The sequence below is a fragment of the Vombatus ursinus genome, unplaced genomic scaffold, assembly GCF_900497805.2.
Source record: "Vombatus ursinus unplaced genomic scaffold, bare-nosed wombat genome assembly UNPS02009918.1, whole genome shotgun sequence".
Classification (NCBI taxonomy): domain Eukaryota; kingdom Metazoa; phylum Chordata; class Mammalia; order Diprotodontia; family Vombatidae; genus Vombatus; species Vombatus ursinus.
This window is the reverse complement of record NW_020949696.1, coordinates 6,560,811-6,582,385: the sequence shown is the minus strand read 5'-3', so window position 1 is coordinate 6,582,385 and position 21,575 is coordinate 6,560,811. Positions and strand designations below refer to the sequence as shown.

The window sequence follows — 21,575 nt, the reverse complement described above, 5'->3', positions numbered from 1 at the left end:
CCTTAAAAACACCTTTACTAGACCCCATCATCCTCTCAAGTTCCCATTCTATAGCTCTCCTTTTCTCAGCCAAAATCCTAGAAGAAGCTGTCTATACCTTTCTCCTCTTCCTTCTTGTTGTATGATTTAAAATGCAACAACAGGGATAACTTTTTCTCACCTGGGCTGTCCTCATTTTGGACTTGACTTTTCCACCATTCTCCTAGGAATCTCTTCTTTGGGAAATCCCATCAGACTTGGTACTCACAACTCATAAATACCCTCTGCCCCTCTGATTGGAGGGTGGAGCCATGAACTCCTTAACTTCCATTTAAGGAGTAGGCACAGGACAAGGCAGCTAGGTGGTACAATGCATAGAGTGCTGGGCCTGAAGTCAAGAAGACTCATCTTCCTGAGTTCAAATCTGGCCTTACTCATTTACTAGCTGTGTGACCCTGGGCAAGTCACTTAACCTTGTTTGTCTCAGTTTCCTCATCTGTAAGATGAAATGGAAAAGGAAATGGCAAACCACTCCAAGATCTTTGCCACGAAAAGCCCAGATGGGATCTTGAAGAGTCAGATACAACAACAATAGGATGAACATGCCACCTTTCTGACTAGCTGCACTCATTTTGGACTTCTTTGATTTCCCTACCATCTCCCCTTTCACTCTTTCCCTTTTCAGCTTTCCTTCACATATTGTCTTCTCCTTTTAGACTGTAAGTTCCTTGAGGGCAGGAACTGTCTTTTGCCTTCCTTTGTATCCTCAGTATTTAACATGGAGCCTGGCATATAGTAGGTGCTTAATAAATATTTGTTGACTATAACTTTGCTTGATAGCTTTCATAGAGGCTGTCTAGCACCAATTTCAGGTTGGAGATGAGACCCATTCTTGTTTACAGATGACATTGAGCTGTTGCATCAAGCCCCAAAACGTTACAGAGACTTCTGGATAAGATCCATAATCACTCGTTATGAACTTATTACCTTTTCCCCAAAACCCTACCCTCTTACAGAACTTACCTATTACTGGGGAGGGGATCACCATCTTCCTAGTGCCCTAGGCCTGCAACCTAGCTATCATCCTTGACTCTTCACTATTTCTCACCTCATATAACCAATCCATTATCAAATCTTTTTTTTTCTCCTTGAAAGAACCAGATAGAGTGGAAACCTATATATTTCTTCTTCTTTTTTTTTCAGTTGTCAAATTTTGTTGTTTCTACTTTCCCAACATCTTTCTTACACTCCCTCTTCTCTCCCTGGTGCAGGCCCTCATGTCCTCACACTCAGACTATTGCAGTAGTGGACTGATTGGTCTGCTTGTCACAAGCCTCTCCCTGCTCCAGTCCATCCTCCACTTAGATGTCAAAATGATCTTCCTTAAGTACAACTATGACCACATCACCCCTCAGCCCCCATTCAGTCAACTCCAGTGGCTCCCTATTACCTCTAGGATCAAATATAAAATCCTCTGTTTGGCTTTTAAAGTCCTTCAAAACCTGGCCCTATCCTATCTTTCCAGTCTGTTTACACCTTACTCTTCCTCCTCCTCCTCTTCCCTCACTGGGACCCTGTGACAGTGACTAGCTTGCTGTTCTTTGCATAAAAACATTGATCATCCACCTTTGGGCATTTTCACTGGCTGAACCCATGCCTGAAACGCTTCCCTCCTCACCTCTGCTGGGCTTCCCTGGTCCTCTTCAAGTCTCAGCTAAAGTCTTGCTTTCTTCAAGAAGTCTTTCCCAGTCCTCCTTAATCTTATTGCTTTCTCTTTGAGACTATCTCCAATTCATCATATATATATACTATATATATACGCATATGTATACGTGTACATACGTATAATATGCATCATAGTTGTTTGCATGTTGTCTTCCCTATTAGACTGTGAGCTCCTTGAGAGTAGGGACTACTTTTTTTAAACCCTTCCTTGTATCCCCAGCACTTAACACTGTGCCTGGTACATAGTAGGTGCTTAATAAATGCTTGATAATTTGTCTCAAAAGAGTTTAGCCTAACCACCCTCCCTGGAAAAACAAAGTAGATGAAAACTACCTATTGTGCAGATAACAACATGTAGTTGGATGGACAACCAATAAGGCTTGTCCATCAGTACATGTATCTTGAATAAACACTGCAAACAGACAGTGAAGTAGTTAGGCCCAGAAAAGGTAGACCTGAGATTGATTTATCATTCTTTTAGTTATCCCAAGCTTAAGGAGTCAGAACCAAGATGGCGGAGTAGAGGCAGGGACTCACCTGAGCTGTCCCAAATTCCCCTCCAAATAACTTTAAAATAATGCCTCAAGTCAAATTTTGAAGTGGCAGCACTAACAAAAGTTTGGGGTGAAACAATTTCCCTGCTCAGGACAACTTTGGCGAAAAGGACCGTCATAGCGGGGTGGTAGGTTGGACTTAGAACCTAGTGGAGACTGTCCAATGCGGGCCAAGCCAGGGCACCACCAGCAGGCCTTGGAGGCACTTCAGAAGCAGCAACAGGTTCAGGAGCTCTTGAACTACAGACAGTAAGGGGGTCAAACAACTGGTCAGAAGAAGATCACTGGGGATCCTTTGCTGTCCCTGGGTGCAGGACCCCGTTCCTTATAGGCAGTTTCTCTTTAGCTCAAACCACCTTGGAAGAACCAAAAAAACCCCCACAGATCCCCAGAGCTAGCTCTGAAAACAAAGGCCTGAAGCTTGGGACCAGTGCCCCTTCTCCACCCTGGGAACAGAGCCCAACTTTAACATAAAGTTAAATAGGCTGGGAAAATGAGTAAACGACAAAAGAAGAACCTGACCATAAAAAATTATTATGGTGACAGGGAAGATTAAGACACAAAATCAGAAGAAGACAACAGTTACATTTGAAGCCTCAAAAAAATGTAAATTGGCCACAGGCCCCCCAAAAAAACTCAAAAAAATTTTAAAAATCAAGTAAGAGAGTTAGAAGAAAATTGGGAAAAGAAATGAGAGTGATACAAAAAAATTATGAAGAGTTAATAGTTTGGTAAAGGAGGCACCAAAAAATACTAAAGAAAATAACACCTTAAAAAAACCAAAATTGGCCAAATGATAAAAGAGGCAAAAAAATCCACTGAAGAGAAGAACTCTTTAAAAAACAGAGTTGGCCAAATAGAAAAAAGAGGTTAAAAAAAAGAAAAAAAGAATTCACCAAAGAAAAGAACTCCTTAAAAAGTAGAATTGGTCAGATGGAAAAGGAGATACAAAAGGTCACTGAAGAAAATTATTCTTTAAAAATTAGAATTGGGCAAGTGGAAGCTAATGACTCCATGAGACATCTAGAAACAATAAAACAAAGTCAACAGAATGAAAAAATAGAAGAAAATGTGAAATATCTCATTGGGAAAACAACTGACCTGGAAAATAGATCCAGGAGAGATAATTTAAGAATTATTAGACTACCTGAAAGCCAGAATTTTAAAAAAGGGCCTGGACATCACATTTCAAAAAATATATATATATCAAGGAAAACTGCCCTGATATCCTAGAACCAGGGGGTAAATTAGAAATTGAAAGAATCCATTGATCACCTCCTGAAAGAGATCCCAAAATGAAAACTCTCAGGAATATTATAGTCAAATTCCAGAGTTCCAGGGTCAAGAAGAAAACTTTGCAAGCAGCCAGAAAGAAGGCATTCAAATACTGTGGAACCACAGTCAGGACAACACTAGATTTAACAGCTTCTATGTAAAGGAACAGAGGGCTTGGAATATGATATTCTGGAGGGCAAAAGAGCTGGGGTTTTAACTAAGAATCACCTACCTGGCAAAGCTGAGTATAATCCTTTAGAGGAAAAAATAAAGGTTATTCAATGAAATAAAGGACTTTCAAGTATTCCTGAAGAAAAAACCAGAGCTGAATAGAAAATTTGACTTTCAGATACAAAACTCAAGAGAAGCATAAACAGATAAACACGAAAGAGAAATCACAAGGGACTTAGTAAGGTTAAAATGTTTACATTCCTACTTGTAACTCTTAAGAACTTTATCATTATCAGGACAGTTGAAGGAGTATAGATAAACAGGTGTGAGTTGACTATGATGGGATGATATCTAAAAAAAAAAATTAAGGGTAAGAAAGAGGGATGCATCAGGAAAAGGGGAAAGGGAGAGATAGAATGGGGTAAATTATTTCACATAAAAGCCATGTGAAAGGAAGAGATTTTACATTGGAGGGAGAGATGGGGTGGGTCATAATACTTGAATCTCGCTCTCATCAGAATTGACTCAAAGAGGGAATAACATGTACACTCAGGGATAGAAATCTATCTTGCCCTACAGCAGAGTGTGAGGTGGGGGAAGAGAAGGGAGAGTGGATTGGGGGAAGTAGTATTCAGAAGCAAAATAGACTTTTGAGGGGGGACAGGGTAAAAGGAGAGAGAAAAGAAGGTTAAATGGGTGAAAATAGGATGTAGGGAAACACACAGTAATCATAGCTATGAACATGAATGGGATGAACTCGCCCATAAAACAGAAGCAGATAGCAAAGTGGATTTAAAACCAGAATCTGACAATATGTTGTTTACAAGAAACATCCTTGAAACAGAATACATTATGGTTCAATTGAAGTAAGGAAAAAAAAAAAGCAGGGGCAGCAGTCATAATCTCAGCCAAAGTCAAAGCAAAAAAAGATCTAATTAAAAGAGATAAACAGGGAAACTACATTTTGCTAATAGACAATGAAGTAATATCAATACTAGACAAATATGGACCAAATGGTATAGCATCCAAATTCTTGAAGAAAAAGTTAAATGAGTTATAGGAAGAAATAGACAGTAAAACTATACTGGTGGAAGACCTCCACTTTTTCCTCTCAGAACTAGATAAATCTCATCAAAAAATAAACAAGAAAGAATTTAAGGAGAAAAGTTAGATATGATAGGCTTTTGAAGAAAATTGAATGGGAATAGAAAGAACTTTACCTTTTTTGCAGTGGCACATGCTACCAACACAAAAATTGACCATATATTGGGGCATAAAAACTTCACAACCAAATTCAGAAAAGCAAAAATAGTAAATGCATCATTTTCAGATTATAATGTAATAAAAATTACATTCAATAAAGAACCATGGAAACAGACTAAAAATTAATTGGAAATTAAATAATCTAATCCTAAAGAATGAGTGGCTACATGTACAAAAATATTTATAGCAGCTCTTTTTTGTGGTGGCAAAGAATTGGAAATTGAGGGGATGCCCATCAATTGGGGAATGGCTGAACAAGTTGTGGAATATGAACGTAATGGAATACTATTTTTCTATAAGAAATGATGAGCAGGCAGACTTCAGAAAAACCTAGAAAGACTTGCAAGAACTGATGCTGAGTGAAGTGACTAGAACCAGGAGAACACCATATACAGTAACAGCAACACTGTGCAATGACCAACTTTGATAGACTTAGCTCTTCTCAGCAATGCAATGATCTAAGACAATTCCAAAAGACTCATGATGGAAAAGGGTAACCACATCCAGAGAAAGAACTATGGAGTCTGAATGCAGATTTTCCTCTCTTTTTTTTCCTTTCTTGTGGTTTTCCCCTTTTGTTCTGATTCTTCTTTCACAACACCACTAATGTGGAAATATGTTTAATGTGTCCATGTATAGCCTATATCAGATTGCATGTCATCTTGGGGAGGGAGGAGGAGAGGGAGGGAGAAAAAAATTTGGAACTCAACATCTTATAAAAGTGAATGCTGAAAAATTTTTTTAAATAAAAAAAAAGAATGAGCAGGTAAGAGAACAAATTATTAAAGAGAATGACAACAATTAGACAACATACCAAAATTTATGGGGATGAAACCAAAGCAGTATGAGGGAAAATTTATATCTCTAAACCCTTACATCAATAAAACAGAGAAAGAACAGATCAATGAATTGGGCATACAACTAAAAAAAAAACCACTAGAAAAAGAACCAATTAAACAACAAATTGGAAATCCTGAAAATCAAAGGAGAGATTAATAACATTGAAAGTAAGAAAACCATTGAACTAATAACTAAAATTAGGAGCTGGTTTTATGAAAAAAAAACCACTGAAATAGATAAACCATTGATTAAATTTTATTTTAAAAGAAGAAAGAGGAAAACAAAATTACCAGCATCAAAAATGAAAAGGGTAAATTCATGACTAAATAAAGAGAAAATTAAAGCAGTTATTAGGAGCATTTTGCCCAATTATATGCCAATAAATCTGACAAAGTGGATAAATGGATTTAAATCTAAATGGATAAATACTTACAAAATTATAAATTGTCCATATTAACAGAAGAGGAAATAGAATACCAAATATTTTAGAAAAAGAAGTTGAACAAGCCATAAATGAGCTTCCTAAAAAATATCCCCAGCATCAGATGGATTCACAAGCAAACTCTACCAAACATTTAAAGAACAATTAATTTCAATACTACATAAATTATTTGGAAAAATAGACAAAGAAGGAGTCCTACCAAATTCCTTTTATGACATAAATATGATGTTGATACCTAAACCAGGAAGACCAAAAACAGAAAGAAAACTATAGACCAATTTCCCTAATGAATATTCATGCAAAAATTTTAAATAAAGTACTAGTAAGGCGATTACAGCAATATATCACAAAGATCATATAATATGACTAGGTGGGATTTATATTAGGAATGCAGAACTGGTTCAATATTAAGAAAACTATCAGCATAATTGACTATGTCAATAACAAAAAAGGATAAAAATCATATGATTATTTCAATAGAAGTAGAAAAAGTTTTTGACAAAATACATCACTCATTCCAATTTAAAAAAAAAAACACAACACTGGAAAGCATAAGAATAGATGGGGTTTTCCTTAAAATAACAAGTAGTATATCTAAAACCATCAGCAAGTGTTATCTGTAACAGGGATAAGTTAGAAGGAAGATCGGGGTAAAGCAAGGATGCCCAATAACACCTGCTAGCTATAACAATGAGAAGAAAAGTAAATTAAAGGAATTGGAAGAGGCAAAGAGGAAACAAAACTATCACTCTTTGCAGATGAGATGATGTTATACTTAGAGAATTCGAAAGAATCAACTAAAAGACTAGTCAAAATAATTAACATCTTCAGCAAAGTTGTAGGAATTAAAATAAACCCACAGAAATCATCAGCATTTCTATATATTACCAACAAAATCCAACAGGAAGAGATAGAAAGAGAAATTCCATTTAAAATAATCGTAGATAATATAAAATACTTGGGAGTCTCTACCTGCCAGGACAAGCCCAGGAACTATATGAACACAATTACAAAGCACTTTTCACACAAATAAAGTCAGATTTAAACAATTGGAGAAATATTTATTGCTCATGGGTAGACTGAACCAATATAATAAAAATTACAACCTACCTGAATTAATTTGCTTATTTGTTGCCATATCAATCAAACTACCAAAAATTATTTTATAGAGCTAGAAAAAATAACAAAATTCATCTGGAAGAACAAAAAATCAAGAATATCAAGAGAATCAATTTTTTTAAATGTGAAGGAAGGTAGCCTAGCAGTACCAAATCTTAAACTGTATTACAAAGCAGTAATCATCAAAACAACCTGGTACTGATTAAGAAACAGAGTGGTAGATCAGTGAAATAAATTAGATACACAATACATAGTAATAAATGACCATCGTAATCGTGTTTGATAAAAACAAAGATCCAAGCTTTTGGAATAAGAACTCACTATTTGACAAAAACTGCTGGGAAAATTGGAAAGTAGTTTTGCAGAAACTAGGTATAGACCAACATCTCACACTGTTTGCCTAGATAAGGTCAAAATGGGCACATGATTTAGGCATAAAGGATGATGTCATAAGCAAATTAGGGGAGCATGGAATAGTTTACCTGTCATCCTTGGATAAGGAAAGAAGAATTTATGACAAAAGAAAAGACACAGAGTATTACAGGAAGTAAAATGGATAATTTTGATTACATTAAATTAAAAAGATTTTGCACAAACAAATCTAATGCAGTTAGAATGAAAGCAGAAAACTGGGGGAAAAGGAGGCCTTTATAGCAAGTTTCTCTGATAAAGGCCTCCTTTCTCAACTATAGAGAACTGAGTCAAATCATAAGAATATGAGTCATCTCCAATTGATAAACATCAATAGATGTGAACAGGTAGTTTTCAGAAGAAGAAATCAAAGCTATCTATAGTCATATGAAAAAATGCTCTAAATCACTATTGATTAGAAAAATACAAATTAAAACAACTCTGAGGTACCACTTCACGCCTATCAGATTGGCTAATATGACAGAAAAGGAAAACGACAAATGTTGGAGGGGATGTGGAAAAATTGGGACACTAATTCACTGTTGATGGAGTTGTGAACTAATCCAATCATTCTGGAGAGAAATTTGAAGCTATACCTAATGTGTGCATATCTTTGACCCAGCAATGCCACTACTAGGTCTGTATCCCAAAGAGATTTGAAAAAAAAGGAGAAAAAGACCTATATGTACAAAAATATTTATATCAGCTCTTTTTGTGGAGGCAAAGAATTGGAAATTGAGGGAATACCCATCAACTGGAGAATGGTTGAACAAGTTGTGGTATATGATTGTGATGGAATACTATTGTGCTATGAGAAAAGATAAACAGAATCATTTCAGAAAAACCTGGAAAGACTTAAATTAACTGATACAAGGGAAGTGAGCAGAACCAGGAGAACATTGTACACAGTAACAGCAATCTGTACAATGATCAACTGTGAATAACTTAGCTATCCTCAGATACAGAAGGATCCAAAACAATTCTGAAGGACATGTGATGAAAAATGCTATCCACCTCCAGTGAAAGAACTGATGGAGTCTGAATGCAGATTGAAGCATACTTTTTTAAAACTTTATTTTTCTTGGGTTGTTTTTTTTTTGTCTGTTTTCTTTTGCAACGTAGCTAATATGGAAATATGTTTTACGTGATTGCACATGTATAACGTACATCAAATTGGCTGCTTTCTCAAGGAGGGGGGGAGAAATGGCAAGGAGAGAAAGAATTTGGAATTCAAAATTTTACAAAATGAATTGTTAAGAATTGTATTTACATGTAATTGGAAAAAAATGAAATATAAAAAATTTAAATTAAAATAAATTATCCCAAACTTGAAAAAAGTAAAAACAAATATTTTAATAGGAAGAAAACAAAAAAATTTTTGCTTGAAATCATGAACATCTAAAAAAAGTGTTTTAAAATTTAATAAATGTGGTAACAAAAGTATCCTACCTAACCTCCTGAATTTTTTTTTTTGATTTTTCTGTGTATGTTTAAATCTTTTACTCTCTGTCTGTCTGTCTCTCTCTCTGCCTCTCTGTCCCTCTCTCTCTCTCTTTCTGTCTCTGTCTCTGTCTCTCTATGTCCCTGTCTCTCTGTCTTTCTCTCATTTCTATACCAACCACTAATCCATTCCTCCTCTCTTACTACACAAGTAAGTGGTTGGTGATGAACAATTCTGAGCAGGGGATTGGTCCCTACTACACAAATCTTCTTGAGTTTCTCTGAATCTTCCATATTAGTCATTGTTTTTATATTCTAATATTTCATTACATTCTTAAACCACAATTTGTGCAGCTATTCCATAATCAATGGGCAGCCTTACTTCCTTTTTTTTTTTGTTATAACAAAAAGATGTTGCTATAAATGTTTTTATATAAATCTTTTAGGTCCTTTATTTCTGACTTTGCCCTTTTGGGGATATAGGCCTAGTGGTAGTATCACTGATGAAATAGTATGTATAGTTTAGTGACTTTGGGGATATAGTTCCAAATTACTTTTCAGAGTGACTGGACCAATTCACAACTTCACCTACAATGCATTAGTGTGCTTATCCTACCACAGCCCCTCCATCAATTGCCATCTTTCATTTTTGTCCTTGCCAATCTGAGGTGGGACTTCAGTGTTATTATAATTTATATTTCACTTATTAGTGATTTGGAATATTCTTTCAGGTAGTCATTTGAAAACTGCCTGATCATATTATTTGACTGATTATCTATTGTGGAACGATTCTTATTTTTATATTGTATCAATTCTCTATATTTCTTAGGTGTTGGACTTTTATCAGACACATTTGCTATAATGATCTGTGCAACCTCCTCTCCAAGTTAACAGCTATTCCAGAGGTCCCCAAATTTATTTGGTCTACCACCCCCTTAAAAATTTACTCCACACCCCTTTGGAAATCTACTTTCTTTAACACTTTAACTTTTTTTTTTAAATTTGTATCACTTCAAAAAATATAAATTTTCTTTAAAAAATGACATCTTAAATTTAATAATTTATTGTAAATTTGTGAGTTTTTTCCTGCATTGAAATTTTGATAATGCAATATTATGTCATGTAACCATTTAGTATCATATTGTAAACAAGTCATTAAACAGACATATTCCTGCCAATGCATGCTGGACTTCCCGACAATGCATGGCATGCCTCCTTGCCAACACTTGCTTGTTAAGACCTGTTGGAGGACTTGATCACTGATATGTTATAACTTGTATTTTGTGTATTTATTTGGAAAATAATGTAATCACTATGACTTTAACTCTGTTACACAACAGATGAAACATGTACAGTTTTTCAAAATTTTATTCTCTCCTCTTTCCTTACGCTTCCATCCCCCCCTTATTTTTATTCAATGCCCCCCAATTGTACCCGAGGCTACTACTGCCCCCTCCCCCCCCCAGCATCGCCCATTTTGGGAACCCATGGGCTCTAGAGCCCTGCCCTGACATTATCTTCATATTCAAGTCAACAAGGATTTATTAAGCACCTACTAGGTGCCAAAGCACTGTCCTAAGTGCTGGCAATACAAAAAGTCAGGGATAGTCCTGCATTCAAGGAGTTTACAATCTAGTGGGGAGAGGGGGCGGGAGTGAGAAACAATATTCAAACAACTAGGTACAAACTAAATTGGAGATAATGTCAGAGGGAAGGTTTGAACATTAAGGAGGACCAGGACAGGCTTCTTGCAGAAGGTGGGATTTTGAAGGAAGCCAGGAAAGCAAGGCGATGAGAAGGCAGAGAAGTCCAGCCATGAGGCTGTGAAAATGCTTGGGTTGGGAAATGGATAAAGTAAGTCATTACCAGGCAGAGAGGCAGGATTTGAACACAGGTTTTCCTGACTCTGAGGCTGGCCCTTTACTACATTATGTTGCATCTCCTGCTGGTACACGGGTATGTTACATTTATACAAGTAAACATATAAATGTACAACAGCTATTATTTACATAGAGCTTTGAAGTTTTCAATGTACCTGTACTTTACAAATATTATCTCATTTTATTCCCACAATTTTGGGAGGTGCTATTTTGGTGCTATTGTCATGCCCATTTTACAAATGAGATACAGAAAGTGACTTGCCCAGGGTCACACACAGCTACTACGCGTAAAGCAAGATTAGAATTTAGGTCTTCCTGGCTCCAGGTCTAGCACCGGCTCCCAGAGAACCAGTGTGGTACTGTAGATGGAGTTCTCAACATAGATGCAGAAAGGCCTCTGGCATGTATCAGATGCTTTAATTTCCTGAGACTTTCTAAATTGCGGAGAAAGCACCAGATCTGCATGTCATCTGTAGATGCTGATCATTTCCACCTTGCAGGGAGGAAATCACAAGTCCAGAAAAATACGGAATGACAAAATTATTTTAAATGAAGTGGTTTCCAAAGTCTGTTACCAGCTCCGCCAAGTCTAAGCATGACAGGTGGATGGTAGCGTCCCAGAGCATGGAGTGCTAAGAATAGTCGGAGCTGTGGGGGTGGGGACCTGAAGGAATTCGGTTCAATTCCACAAACAGTATGGAGCACGGAATTCAGAGCTGGGGACACAGAGACAGATCTAAAAGGGGCTGGATGCAAAATGTGGGAGTGGTACAAATGGCAGAATTTGGTAAGCGATTGGATGTGGGGATGAGGAAGAGGGAAGGGTCATAGATGACACCTAGGTTAGGAAGCCGGGTCATTGGTAACTGACAGGGATGTGGGTTATTGTGTGGGCTGCTGGGGGGAGGAAGCGAGAAGCAGCAAACGTACGGAACCAAGTGTGGGTGTGTGGGTGAACTCGGGGGGACAACTCTTGGGCCACAGATGGGTGATTTGGTTGTGGGGCTATAGCCCACCAGGACACGGTGGGAAGGAAAGCAGAGTGTGGCACAGATACGAGGTGGGTTGGGTGTACGGCTGGATTTGCCGGCGGGGTGGGGGGAGGGTAACCCGTGGAGCACCTGAGCGTTGGTGGACTTGGGACAGCCCCTGGAGCGGGAAAGTGGGAGGAATTAGCAAGCTTGGGGTGGGGGTGACCTGCGGGGCTCTGGCGCTTTGGGCGAGGTAGGGGTAGGGGACTGGGGGGAGGGGATGGTCCGTGGGGCCCTGGGGCATTGGGGGAGGTTGGGGTAAGGGGCTTAGCGGGGTGGCGGGGGAGGAAGGTTTGATCTTTGGGACATAACCACCAAGCATTCGAGCGTTGGCGGGTCTTGCGGGGAGTGGGGGTGGGGTGAGGAGGTGGAGGAGCTGTGACTCCCGGTGGTTCGGACTGGGGGCCGCGGAGGGATGAGCTCGGCCGTCTCTGGGCGGGGCGTCTTAGACGGTTCCCGAGGGGCGGGGCCTCGGGAGGGGGCGGGGCCCAGGCCTCCAAGATGGCGGGGGCGGTCTCCGTTTTCACTGCAGTTCCTTTGTTCGGCCGCCGCAGTGCTGGAGGGAGAGCGCGCCAAACTGGGTCAGCCCCGCCTCTGGCTCCCAGAAGGGGGCGTGATTTTAGCCCCGCCTCCAATCCCCTGTCTGTCTTCCCGCCCCCGCACTTCTGCAGCCTGGGGTTAGAGGCCTCTTCACCCCGAGGGGAGGGGGACTGCGGAGGAGCGGCAGGCATGGTCCCCACCAATCCCTTTACACATCCTCGGAGGAGCAGGGAGGGGCTGGAAAGGGTAAAGAGAGCTCGCTGAAGCTCATGAATATAAATCAGCGTCCGGATTTAGGCCCCTTCGATTGGCCCTCTGGGTTCGGGGGGGGTGGGGCTATAGGGCGTGGCTTCGTGGTGGCGTATATAAGGCCGAGCTCTTGGGCGCGCCGCTCATTTTCCCGTTAGGAGGCTCGGGTCGCTCTGGTCTGTTCGCTGACACCGCTTATCTTCCCGCCCCATCCAACACACCGGTGAGGGAGCCCGCCCCCGACCATTTGGTCGAGCCTGCGGAGCTGGGAGGGCCTGGGGTGGTCGGGGTCTGGGGGGGGAGGGGAAGCAAGGCAAGAGGGAGGAGAAGACGGGCGGCCCAGCGCCTGGGCGGAGACGGGCCTAAGCACCGGCACGCCCCCCTGGTATGGGGCTATGGTCAGGACTGGCCCGCCCGCTGGGTCAGGGTGGGTTCGGCTGCGGCGGCCAACAGCCGAAGTAAGGGTGCTGCCGTTGCTGTGTCCCAGGGGGCCGTCAGGGCAGTCGGGCTCTCTGCGGCTTTGCCGCAAAATGGCGGCCGAGAATCTTGGCGGGCGCCTAGCGAAATGGCGGGGACCGCCGGAGATGCCCGGATGGAATGGCGCAGGGAGGCGAGGCGGGGGCTCCTCACGCATGCGCAGAAGCAGGCGGCCGCTAGCGGGGGCAGGGGAAGAAGGAGGGAGGCCTTGGGTGGACTGTACCATGAACGAGAGAGAGGGGACCTGATTTAAGGGGAAGCTGAGGGGACCCAAAAATTAGTTCCTACTTAAGGAAGGGGTAGGGAAGGCGCTCCCGGAGTCTTGCGAGCCACGTGGTCGGCGGCCATCTTGAGTAGGGCCTACTTGGCGTGGGGAGAGGGTAGGCCCCGAGGTGGCCCGTTCCCATACCCGGCCCGGCTCCTGCGGTCGGCGCCTCGTTCCCAGCGTGGTGAGGCGCTGGAGCATCCCTGTGCTGCTCTGAGTCAACTCAGGCCTTCCGGGTGCCTCGCCCACCCTGCCCCTGCCAGAAGGGCACCGGGATTGCCCACCCCAAAGCAGCAACCTCGAGGTCAGTTGGTCAGTTCCGGATCTGAAGCATGAAAACCCACCTGTAACACTCCCCTATAAAGTGGTCATGGGACTTCCCGAAAAAGATATAAAAAGAGGGGTCTGCTGCACGGACAGCACTTAAGGTTTAATTTTTTTGTTAGAGAAACCGAGGCCCAGAGAAGAAAGGGACTTGATCCCAAGGTGGCAAGTGGCTGCATTGGGGTTGGAGCCCAGAGTGGAGTGGTGAGAGTGCTTAGCTCTTAGGTGATTTTAGGGAAGGCACTTTGGGGACTAGATTAGATAATATATAAGACCTCTTTGAGTTATAAAGCTGTCCCACGGGCTCCTGATTTTTAATTTACATTTTCCACTATACCATGGTAATCTTTCATGGGATCCTAGCTATCATCTTAGGAACAAGAAAGTACCTCCAAGGCCATTTAGTCCATTTCCATTTCTGCTCTTTTAACACTTGTATGACCCTTGGGCAAATTGCTTAATTTTTCTGGACCTTGGTTTCCCTATCTGTAAAATGAAAGTGTTGAGTTAGTTGCTTAAAGAGCCCTTTCTAATCTTATATCATAATTTAAGGCTTCAAATAAGTGCTATTTCATGCTATGGTGGGGAGTGAGTAAGGGAGAGACTCTGTCCAGGCTCCAAGAGACTTTGCTTATTTTTAAAGCCCCTGTTTGTTTTTTTCCCCTATGAAAGCTGGGAAAGGGCCCTTTGATCTGATGTTCTAATGAATGAATCCACAGGAATTTGGGCATAGATCCCAGATGGAGATTTGAGAATCCTAGTTTTAAGTGAACTAGATGCTGCTTTCCTGTGAAGCTTTGATTCTACTTGTATTTTGGTTTTTGTGTGTTTTTTTTTTAATATGTCACTGATTCCCTCTAACACTTGCCCCACCCTACTTCCTTTTTAGCCGTGGTTTACAGATTTGACTGGGTTTTTGAGGAGGTGGGATGGTTAATTTCTTAGGGATCACAATCTGAAGCCAGGAATTGGGGACCCAGTACTTCGAAAGCCAATACCCTAAATGTTATTGGGAGTCTTGGTTCTGAAGAAGGAGTTCAGCAAGTAGGTGAAAATGCAGCAGCTTGGCTCTAAACAGAAAAAAAAATTCTTTCTCATTAGGTAAAGATGGCATCAGATGAAGGAAAACTCTTTGTTGGTGGACTGAGTTTTGATACCAATGAACAGTCATTGGAACAAGTCTTCTCGAAGTATGGACAGATTGCTGAAGGTGAGTTTGGATCAAGTTCCTGTCTTTCAGAGTTTTGCTTACCTGAGAATTTGGAGATGGGGTTGTTTGGGAGTGGTGGCTCAGTTCTTTTATAATGACTAATCACTGCCTCTTTCCCTCCCAGTTGTTGTTGTGAAAGACAGGGAGACTCAGAGATCCAGAGGTTTTGGCTTTGTCACATTTGAGAACATAGATGATGCTAAAGATGCAATGATGGCCATGAATGGAAAGGTAAGGGCTGGCGAGACTCTCTTCTTTGATGACTTGATTGGAGTCAGATGCTGATAGAGCTTAATCTGGGCTTTCAATTGCCACCTCCCTGGACTATTGAAGTAGCCTCCTACGAGGTCTTCTGCCTTCGCTTTCACATCTCTCTCCCCCTTGCTGTCACTAAACTTCTTTATGCATAGTTCTGGTTACATCACTGCTCTCCTCAAAAGCCTTCAGTGGTCTTCTATTGCCTACCAATTAAAGAATTTTTTTTTAATTTTAAGGTTTGGCATTGAAGGCTTTGCGCCATCTGTTGCCACTTTATTCTCCAGCTTTAATATCATATTACTTCCCTACCATGTGCCAAACTAGCCTACTCCTTGTTGTTTCTGAACACCCCCAGTTCTCCTGCCTCCCATACCTTTGTTCAGGCTGTTCCTATGACTAGAATGTCCTTCCCATGTTAAGACCCAACTCAGATTCTCTACAAGAAGCCTTTTGATTTCTTCCTCAGAGCTACTATTTTTATGTACTTAAGTAATTAATACCTTTGTATTATAATTGGTTTATCCTTTGACCAGACTATCTTCCTTAGGAGGGCAGGAATGGTGTCTCATCCAAACTTTGTCTCTCCCAAGCATAGTGCTCTGCACACAGGCGCTTAATAAATATTGAACAAATATTAGAGCCACATGGGACCTTAGAAATAATCTAAAACGCTGCCTTGCCTTTTACAGCTGGGCATCTGAAACTCAGAGTGAATTGTTAAAGATCAAAAGTTAAAATGGAGCTTAGGACTAGAATGTAGGAGTCTTGACAATCCAAGGTCCTTTTAGCACAGAATTTGGGGCAGGATAGGTAGATTTGAGAATTGTCAGCATAGAGGTGGTCATTAAGTACATGGAAGCTGGTGAGGTCACCAAATGAAGTAGTATAGAGGGAGTTAAAGGGTGATCTAATGGAGGATCCAGCAAAGGAGGCCAGGAGAGGTAGAGTGAACTACAATGTCGAAGGTTTTAGACAGGTCAAGAAGAATGAAGATTGAGAACTGGCTGTTGGGTTTGTCAGATCATTGGTAACTGGAGAAAGCAGTTTTGACTGAATGATGAGTTTGGAAGCCAAGTTAGAAAGTGTTAAGAGAGTGAGAGGAGAGAAAGTGGAGGCACCTATTGTAGATGGCCTTTTCAAGGTGTTTAGCCACAAAGGGCAGAAAAGAAGATGATATTGGGGGGAGGTAGGCTCAGAAGGAGATTTTTTTTCAGGATGGTAGAGACACGGGCACGTTTGTAGGCAGTTGGGAGTGGGCCAATAGAAAGGAAGAGATTGGAAAATAAATAAAGTCTGTGGATGGCAGTTCTCCATCTCTGTGTGTTAAGGTTAATGTTTTGAAATACTTGCTTTTCAGTCTGTTGATGGGCGGCAGATTAGAGTTGACCAGGCAGGCAAATCATCAGAAAACCGGTCCCGTGGGTACAGAGGAGGTTCTTCCAGTGGCCGAGGCTTCTTCCGTGGAGGCCGGGGTCGAGGCCGTGGTTTTTCTAGAGGTAAGTGTTGGAAATAATAGATGGAATTGTGATGTTCAACTTGTGTTTTCAACTTCGGGTGCTGATAGTCACTCTTTCCCTCCTGTGTACCATAGGAGGTGGAGACCGTGGTTATGGGGGAAGCAGATTTGAATCAAGAAGTGGGGGATATGGAGGTTCCAGAGACTATTACAGCAGCAGGTAAGGATGGTGGGCTCTAAATAGGGCCCTCTGGCATACTACAGACTTAAATGAGTCTTATTTCTTAACTATGAAACCACTGACCCCTCGCTATAGGAACATAAACTAGTGCTGATAGCTGCGTGAAGAAATGTAGTTGTGCAGAAAGTGCCCCACTTGCCCTGTGCAGCTAGCTGTTTAAAAGCACCCCAAACTCACCCTTCCCCCATTTGTGATTTCTCAGCAGGAGTCAAGGAGGCTACGGTGACCGGTCTTCAGGAGGGTCTTACAGAGACAGCTATGACAGTTATGGTAAGTCTGGTTCAAAAGGGAACGCCGCCAATGTATGTGGGAACTCTGAATCTTGACTCCATGACCTTGTACTGATCTCTGGAAGTAACTTTAAGGCTCTCAACGCTCAGACCTTATCACGGTGCTTTTCCCGTAAGGAACAAGTCCATTCTGTCAGGTCTTGGTGCGAGGAACCATATTCTGCCAAAAAAAAAAAAAAAAGGAAAGAGAGAGAGAGAGAAAAAAAGAAAAAAGAACTTAACTAGTGTTAATGCATGTGTAGGCCTTAGTTGAAGCTGCAAAGCATCTTTAGTGTCCCCTTCTCTGACCTCCTAACGATGCAGACCTCGGAGTGTCCTAACACGCTTTAGACATGGGGGGGGGATTCTCCTTAGGATCATGTAGTGGCCTAGCCTCCGCAGTAATTCAGGGGAGTGAAATGCTACAACTTGTCATGTGCTTCAGTGCCTTTACAATTGTGCCTGCTTCTTGTCCTCAGCTACACACAACGAGTAAAAATCCTTCCTGAATCAAGATCGTCCTTCCAATGGCTGTATTTATAAAGATTTTTGGAGCTTCGCTGAATCGTTATTGTGTAGTACCCATCTACTTGTATTCACTTTTGTAGTATTATCAGTTCTGATCTTGTCAAACACAGCCTGACAGCTTCGGACATGAGATGGCCTAATTAGACTTTTCTTTTAAGAAAGCTCTTGTCTGTTCTCAAGTGTTTTTTTAAAAAGCATTTTTGAAAGCACTTCGGATTTTATTTTATTTTATTTTTTCGTCATGAGCCAAGGTGTGTGGTGGTTTTCTTTTTTTGTTATTTTTTTTCTTTTGGATTTGTTTTAATTTTTAAATTTTTTTTCTTTTTACAACAAAAATTTGTGAAACTGGGGGCCCTGGTTCGGTTTTCTTTGAGCTAGAAAAGGACCTTAAATTCAATGTTCACGGGAAGCTGAACAAGCTGTGGAGGTTTGGCTTTTCTTTTTTTTTTTTTTTTTCCTTTCTTTTCTTTTTTTTTTTTTTTTAAGTGCGTTACCTTCAACTTTTTGTAACCTTCCTTTAGTGTAGCAAGGTAGGAATGCAGCCGTGAGGGTTTGTGGAGAGGCAGACCACCTTGGTATATCTAAAGAGAAACTGCTTGTATGTTCACTCTGCATAAAGGTATTTTTACTGTATACTGTAAATTACCCAGAAATAGACTTGCAAACTTTCCATAAAAGAGGTTCTTGAAAATGTTTATTTATATTGTCCTTTTTTTACTGGAAGAAGTATGCATATTCCATTGATATTGTATTTGAAGTGGTTAAGGAATTCTTGTATACAGTTTTCTTTGGCTTTACGAAGCCTATTAAAAGACCGTCTGAAATGAACTGTGCTCCTGACATTTACCTTTCAATGCACAACACACCCCTTTGCTGGATGTCTGACGTGTTGACAGCAAGTGACAAAGCAGACCACAGGGCAGAGAGTGTAGGTGGAGGAGTTGGCTGACGGGAGAGTCAAACTTATGACCAGCAGAAACCAAACTGAGAAATTAAGAGCCCATGCTGGTCCTGGCATTTGAGTACATTAAACATGACTTCACTCTTTGAGGATGACAACCTGTTGCACTGTTGTCTGCATGGCCAGACACGTGGAATAGGCGAGCTTTAGCTGTAATCGAATTTGTGTTACTTGACTCATTTGGAAGCCAGAGGACTGGTGGCAAGTTTAATCCTGTAACCGTAGAGCACCATTGTACCAAAACATTGACAAATTTTAGTCTAGAATCTAAAGTCTTGTGATAACTGGAGTAGCACAGTGTTCCAAGGTAGACAAGGAAAAATCAACAACAAAGAAATTGACTTATTAGCTAGCTTTGTCCTTGCCTTACAAGTTCTAAGAATTCTCTGCTAGCATATGGAAACTGCAGTGTCCCTGGAGAAAAGAAGTGTTGTGCCTCCCAACAGAGAAACCTCTGAGACGAAGGCTGCTTTCTTGGCTAGTTCATATGTGGAAATAGTCCTGTAATTCGAGGTAACTCCCTTTTGCTCATGTCCGCATCCTTCCTCTTGTTGAGAGCTCATTTGAAAGTCTAATGTGCCTGTGGAATGTTCCTTTTTTTGACTATTTTAAGTCAACCAAGAGAAAAAAAAAGCAAATTAAAATCATGCCTATTGCAATCCTTGGTGTGTGGCACAGATATTTCGTTCCATGGGTCAGAGCTGGGCACACAGTCATGTCTTGCTAGTAGGTATGTAAGCAAGATTGGAAACAACTGAATTCCCTGCCTTTTGGATTTTTATTCATCTATTGAGAATCTTTCTAGACTTCATTAAGTCACTCACTTAAGTGTAGCTTTCTTTGCCATCTCCTTGTTGCCATTTTTTCCCCATAGCCCACACTCTCCCTAAGCAGCCATATCAGAAGTGATTTAACTGTCTCTGCTTAAGGATGAAATGTGACATTGGCTGGTATATCAGCCAGCCCTGGAAACCTTTGCCCACAACTGTGCTTCTGTGATGTGATGGGTTCAGTGAATGGCTTGTGAAACCCTTGTAAATGATGTGAACTGTTTCTGGGGTGGTGGGGAGGGGCATCTGAGAGCCCTGGTATGGATGGGGTTAATAACGCCCATTTACTTTGACAGGATGAAGAAAGTGAAGCAATAATGCCCAGGAAGGTGGCCAAGGATCATGGTGTCTGACACAGGGACTCCCTAGGGGCAGCTGCTGAAGCCTGCTTGTGCTTGGGCACTCACTCCCTTACCTGGAATGGTTTCCTGGGGAGGCAGGAGAACTTGAGACTTGACCTGGATAACTTACTAATGTAAGTCTGCCAGTATGGAGGGGCTAATTTCCTTAAGAATCTGTGTCCAGCTCTGAAGAATTTGATAACGGATTTTGGAAGTAAAGGGAAGGCTGTTTTCTGCAGTTCTTTTAAGTGGCTAAATTAAGACCAATCTCCTTAGTTCTCATCGCCTCTGTGGTGTTGTGGGGATTGAAAGAGTGCCAGTTGTTTGTAATTCCACTAATTAGTAGCCACGTAACTAGCCACATCTCTTGTATCCCCTCACAGGGCTATTTGTAGGAAAGAGCTTTAGAAACTATTAGAAAATGAATTTCTCTCATTACTCAAGTTTCTCATTCAGTTTTTTTCTCTTTCTCTAAATAGGAACTTCACAGAAGATCAAAAAAATAAGCTATGACTTGCACTTCAGAGATTTGAGGCCTGTGTATATTAAAATATGGTTGGAAGAATAAAACCATTAGAAAAATGCTTGTCTGTAACAACTCATTTGAAATTGGGAAATCAGATTAGAATAAATGGCTCAAAATGGATGTGAGAACCTTTGAATTTGTGGTGTATGTTTCTTAGCCAAAGATAGTTCTGTTTTGTTGTAGGTACTGAGGAACATAACTGATCCCCTAGAATCAATTAAGCCAGACCTGAATTCTAGCTATTGCCACTGGGCATCTTGTGTGACCTTGAGCAATAGTCTCTCCTAGCATGACTGAAAATAGTACTTGTTTTACCTCCCAAGGTGGTGATTGTGAGCAAAGAGCTTTGTCACTCTTAAAAACCACTGTGGAAGTAGGGGATTAACAGAAATCACTACTTAAAGCTTATCCTTCTAATGGCCTGTAAAATCTGGAAATTAAACTGCCTTATTTTGAGGACTGAGAGGATTGAGGTAATAAGAGCCAATAGTCTGAGCAAAAATTACTTTGTCATGAGGAAAAGATGAAACTATTCCAATTTAGTTTCATTATTGAGGCTATACGCCAGACAGCCTTTTGGATGTATCCTGGCCATAAACTAAAAGGATATGTGATTATCCCTTCCACTTTGTGGGGCTTTAGGGGTATGGTATCCCCTTCAATCTGGAAAATCCATGTGAAATTTTTTGACCCTACATTTGTACCAGAGAAATCTGAATTATTATGGTATTAAAAGATAAAATATGTTGATATACAATACTATACATATATTTTCTGAATTTCTAAACTTTGTGTTGTCTGCAGCTTCCATAAAACTCCCAAAAAATTCCTATTTAATATCTTATGCCAGCCCTCCATATAGTGAAACCTCAATGGGGAAAATTGAGATACAGAAGAGATAACTGTAGAATCAACCAACTCAGTGATCTAATTTGTACAGTGGAGTTGGAAGAATCTTATCAAGGCAACA

The 21,575-nt window shown here is 40.9% G+C and overlaps 1 protein-coding gene across 6 annotated transcripts; it reads left to right on the top strand.

Moving 5' to 3' along the window:
• Nucleotides 1–13,071: 13,071 nt before the first annotated feature.
• On the top strand, nt 13,072–20,733 carry CIRBP (cold inducible RNA binding protein). 6 transcript variants are annotated; one of them, XM_027853160.1, is made up of 8 exons: nt 13,072–13,142; nt 15,087–15,195; nt 15,320–15,426; nt 16,811–16,949; nt 17,045–17,129; nt 17,356–17,420; nt 20,035–20,213; nt 20,559–20,733. In XM_027853160.1, exons 2-7 carry the CDS (start codon nt 15,093–15,095, stop codon nt 20,037–20,039), a joined length of 504 nt encoding a protein of 167 aa, XP_027708961.1. In that variant the 5' UTR covers nt 13,072–13,142; nt 15,087–15,092; the 3' UTR covers nt 20,040–20,213; nt 20,559–20,733. The 6 variants fall into 6 exon arrangements, with proteins under 6 accessions (XP_027708961.1, XP_027708959.1, XP_027708960.1 ...); XM_027853158.1 differs by having other exon boundaries at nt 17,899–20,213; XM_027853159.1 differs by having other exon boundaries at nt 17,353–17,420.
• Nucleotides 20,734–21,575: the final 842 nt, after the last annotated feature.